Source organism: Hydra vulgaris, chromosome 06 (assembly GCF_038396675.1).
Source record: "Hydra vulgaris chromosome 06, alternate assembly HydraT2T_AEP".
In the NCBI taxonomy this organism is placed as follows: Eukaryota; Metazoa; Cnidaria; class Hydrozoa; order Anthoathecata; family Hydridae; genus Hydra; species Hydra vulgaris.
The window spans coordinates 5,064,240-5,069,301 of record NC_088925.1 but is presented as its reverse complement, the minus strand read 5'-3'; the positions used below and the strand labels follow the sequence as shown (position 1 = coordinate 5,069,301).

Here is a 5,062-nt window from a genome sequence, read left to right as displayed (position 1 = left end):
ATGCTTGCATACTTCATCAAGGAGAAGTTGCCCACAATAATAACAAACTGCGGGGTTTTACTGAAAATGCGCTTGCAAAAGTTAAGAATGCTTGGTAAGTCACAAACTAAATGTCCAACTCAATTTGTTTATTTATATACTGATTAAAACAATGGTACGGAAAAAACAATAAATAGCATGGATTTGATAATAATATCTTTTTTTAATTTAGGTGAATTCGAAATGACTTTAAAATCATATACATTCTACCTGATACGTGCCCAGCAACTCTCTTGTTCCATCAAAGATGTTACGATAAGTATGTAAATATAAAAACATTAAACATTCTTCAACATCGGAAAAGTAGAGCAGAGAAAGGCAACGAGAATGTAGGTGTGAATAATATATCCTCATCTTAGCGCAGAATCTCAGCTCGGAAAAGAAATAGATCAGGTAAATTAAAAACCTTTGGGTGGGAATTGAAAAGCAAATAATATTACCCTCAGCTTTCACGTTTTTCATTGTTTTATGTACTACTTCAAAGTTAAAATAATTCCCTTGTTTTAGGAAAAATTTTTGCGGATGAAGAATGTTGCATTTGCTATTGCAAAAAGACTAATAAAGATAGGAACGGATATGAAACGCTTACAAAATGCGTAACGGAAAGTGCAGCAAACGTGTTAAAAGAAAACGCTGAAAGTAAAGCTGACAACCCACGACTTATGGCTAGGATATCAGGCACAGAATGGCAAACCATAATTTCCTTAGATTTATATTATCATCGGTCTTGTTACCTTAAATATACAAGACCCCAAAAAACTCCTTTTATTACAACAGAAGATGCAATTATGCGTTTGCTCTTCGACTATGTGAAAGAACACGTATTAGACAACTTAGAGATTATTCATACAAGTAAGCTATTTGAATTTTACAAAGAAAACTGCACAGATAGAACAAAGGTTCCAGATAGAAGGACTATACAGGATGCTGTAGTTGCAGAATTCGGCGGGTCTGTTCAGTTGTGGTCACCAAAATACGGCTATTCTTTCTTATATAACGATAGTATTGAGAAGGGAAAAATCATTGAAGTTTTTTTAAAAACAATTGAGAATCTAGAAAAAAAGAATAATTCAAAACCGATTGAACAGCTTATCGATCATGTCGCAAAAGAGATTCGCAGCGAGGTTTTGTCTATGAAAAAAACATATTTTAATTGGCCTCCTAATGAAGACGAATTACTAAGAGTTAAAACTGAAATTCCACCTCTTCTGCATCAACTTTTTGCAAAAATTTTATTTTGTGCTAGAGTTAGTAAAAGAGGAATTGTCAAAATAAACTCTCTTTGTGAAGATGTTATTTATAACGTAACAAACGGTCATCATCGATGCTCTAAACATGTGTTATTAGGGTTAAGTACCAAACGAAAAACTGGATCAAAAGAGTTAGTGAAATGGCTAAGTAAATTATGACATGGAATTTCCTATGATGAAGTAAATTATTTAGAAACATTTCTTGCACAAAATGCAATGCAAAATCAAATTTTTAAAAGTTTTTGTCCTTCTGTTCCTTAGCCCTCAAAATTTGTGACCTTTGTTTGGGACAACAACGACATAAATCCTGAAACTTTAAAAGGAACTTCTATGCACGTCACAAATGGTATTGTCATTCAGTTACAAAATATTGTTCAAGTACACAAAAACGAGGTTAACGAAATAATTTCAAGAAAAAGAGAAAGATCTTTTAAAGCAATTGAGAAAGAGTTGCCTCTGTACATAAAGCATAATCGAGAAGAACCAGATTACCTACGTAAAACAAACGCGTTATCAAAAGACAGTAAGTTACTGGTAGTTTCAGAGAAGCTGGATTTCTTTTGGACTTTACTATATCATTTTTCTAGTGATATCCCAAGCTGGACTGGGTTTAACTATCTAATTACACCTAAAAGATATCAGAAGACATCCACACTATTAGCTATCTCCCTGCTATTAACTCATCGCCAACAAACTTGAGCACAGTGCTTGAAGTTCTGCTCCAGTCCAAAGCTAAAGCCGAGAACCTTGGTCTCTCCGAAACTGACGTTGTAATGGATCAAGCGATAGGGGAGAGTGGGGTAATGGCGAACGCGGGGTAACTCCGAACATGGTCAAAACAGCATTGTAAAAAAATAAATTCGACAATTTTTTTTTACCTGCTGAGAAGGGATCCTATGCTCAGTTCCAGACGTGCAGTAGTGTAATGAAGCTGCGGATGTTGTTCACTAAAATTTGATTTTAAATTTTTCTGATAATTTTATGCAACTTTTTTCTTGAGTAACACTCTGTTGTAGCTTCTATGGAAATAAAGTCACTCCTTTTTTTTGTTTTTGTTGCATAATATAGTTTTTAGACTTAGTTATTACAATTAGCTTTTTATTCGCTATTACACAACAGTGCTTGTGATTGCCCCCCAATGTGTTCGGAATTACCCCACGTAGGCAGGGTAATTCCGAACACCAATGGTTTTATTTCTGGCATAAATTTTTATTTTATAATAAGATTTTTAAAAATTCCTTTTGAGGGTTTGTGACTGAGTAGTTAAACTAATTGATAAGCAATAAATATGATCAATTTTGTATAACTGGTGTCTTTAATTTGCATTCCCGCTTAGGTGTTCGCCAATACCCCACTCTCCACTACATGCAAAAGCGGTGGAAATCCTGATGAACCCTAGTCATATTGATATTAAAAGATTTATTGTTCTCCGAATGGGTGCATTTCACACATCTTGTATTTTTCTAGCTGTTATTGACAAAAGATTTAATGATGCCGGATTACAAGACTGGATAATTGAAGCTGATATAGCCGGTGAGTGGTTTCTTTATCTTTTTAAATTTTATTGGCATTATTTTACGTAGCAAATATTGCAGCAGATATTTTTTTGACCAAAGAAGGTTGAAGTAATAAAGATATTTTTTATATATTTTTAAGGTAAAAGTTCATTGGAGCGTATTTTGAAGGGAAAGCAATATAACCGTGCCGTTCGAATTTATCAATATCTGTATAATGCACTAACCCAGCTGAGGATAAAACATTTTGAAAGTTGGTTAGTTGAAAACAATCTTTCCTCGTTGAATAACTTCTCTTCCTCACCTGAGTTCATTACTTGTTTAAAGGAGGTAAATAAATTTGCCTAAGTATACTTCATGTCTGTGAATTTAATGACGATATTAAAATTGTACTTTGATTATTTCTAGACGAATTATGACAATTTGAAATCGTTGTTTGATGATGATTTCTTCAAAACTTTAGATGATCACTCAAATGTGTTAAAAGAAACGAAGGTTGGTAACATTTGGAGGCAACACGCCAAATGCTACCGTGGTTTTTTGCATATGATTGTCCGAATTATTCTCGCTTTTTAACTTTCTATTGAACCGAAATGATACAACTTCCTAAAACTCATTCAAGTATTTATCAACAGTTTATGTAAGCTTGTACTCCAAAATATTTCGTTTGGATTTCAACAAATTTAGTTTTAAAAATAGTTTCAAATTAAATCTTTATAACTTATTATCTTTTTAAAAACAGGGATGGAAACTTCTCCGTAAGAAGAGCAAGCGGTACGTTTAACAAAGTTCCATCTGATCAATCCATTGAACAAACTGTTATTCGTGATCAGAAATGCCAAGGGGGAATAAAAGGTTATAGTACGTCTGAAGGAACCATTCAACGCTAGGTACTTACAAGTCATACTGTTGCAAAATGTATTTCAATTTTGAAAAGTGACATGGGAATCAAAACCAAAAAACAAACACCAAAAGATCTAAAACCATCAAGAAAAGATTTCAACAACGGATGTGTAGAGAGAGCTTTGATACTAATGACAAATTGGGGTCCTTTTGAGCAAAGAGATTCTTTGGTAAATATTTATTCTGGAATTGAAGCACCTGATGAGTTAAAAGATAATTTATTGAATGCACAATCCATCGGGGAAGCAGAGTTTTAAAGGTTCTTTAGAGAGCGCATTCAATCTTCAACAGTTTCCTTTTACGCTCCAATCAAAAAGTGTCGTCTGCAAACATTTAACAATTTAAATTTGAAAAAAATGTATTGCCTTAAAGAGAAATCATTCACTATATCAGCCGAACGAAGCATGTTTGGGAGATTGCTAGTTATTGCAAGAGGTAGAGAAGGTCTAACTCTGAAACAAATACTATGTTATTCTTTGAGTCCTATCACATGGGCGTTGGGATTACCTGATGGTAGCCTCGTCAAAACAAACAAGATGAACCTTCTTCGGAAGTTAATTTACTACTGTTATTATAGGTATTGATAAATCCTCTTACTCAGTTAGAAGTTTAACTTGAAATAGTTGCTGAAAGCCGAAATCATTTGTTTGTTAAGAACATTTTAGTCTTTCAAAAATAATTAATAAATACTACCTAAACACTACATTTTAGTATTTAGGTAACATTTTCAGTTTAGTAAGTTTATTAAATTAATATTAAGTTTAGTAATTTTAGTAACTTTTAGGAACAATAGAATCTTCGGTCGATTGAGAACACTTTGAGGAATTTGTTTTACAGGTTCCTCTAAGTGCTGCACATGTTTTCGATAGAATGGCAATTCTGCAACAGCTTGCTAACATTAAACTCAAAACTTTTGGAGATATTTCAGAATTTATTTTAAATCTAATTCTTAAAGGATCCACAATATATTTTGTGACAGACCAATACCAACATGGCTCGATAAAATCATTCGAACGTGCTCGAAGAAGTCAATCAGGATCTCTAAATTTTAAGATTCAGCGGAGAGAACAAGCAAAACCTAAACAATGGCAAAAGTATTTGCAAGATGCTACCAATAAGACCGAGTTCATTTCATTCCTACTAAAAGATTGGTCATATACGGAAAGGTTTGCATCACAACTTACCGGAAATGTGCTCTTTGTAAACTTGCAGTCACGATTTTATAAGTTGACATGCGAGGTTGGCAGTCAGGCTAGCTAATAAATTATTACTTTGTTTTATTTATTTACGTGGTAAAAGTTATGTCTGTTTTTGTAGCATATCTTATAAAATTATATTATTCATAAAGGTTTCAAA

The 5,062-nt window shown here is 33.2% G+C and overlaps 1 protein-coding gene across 1 annotated transcript; it reads left to right on the top strand.

Moving 5' to 3' along the window:
• Positions 1–222: 222 nt before the first annotated feature.
• On the top strand, positions 223–3,133 carry LOC136081139 (uncharacterized). Its single transcript, XM_065798432.1, has 3 exons — positions 223–298; positions 547–2,822; positions 2,946–3,133. Exons 1-2 carry the CDS (start codon positions 223–225, stop codon positions 1,446–1,448), a joined length of 978 nt encoding a protein of 325 aa, XP_065654504.1. The 3' UTR covers positions 1,449–2,822; positions 2,946–3,133.
• The last annotated feature ends 1,929 nt before the right edge of the window (positions 3,134–5,062 follow it).

Coding starts and splice junctions, on each gene's coding strand:
- LOC136081139 (XM_065798432.1), top strand. CDS start 223: ATGACTTTAAAATCATATACATTCTACCTGATACGTGCCCAGCAACTC. Junction 299..546: donor CATCAAAGATGTTACGATAA/GTATGTAAATAT, acceptor CCCTTGTTTTAG/GAAAAATTTTTGCGGATGAA.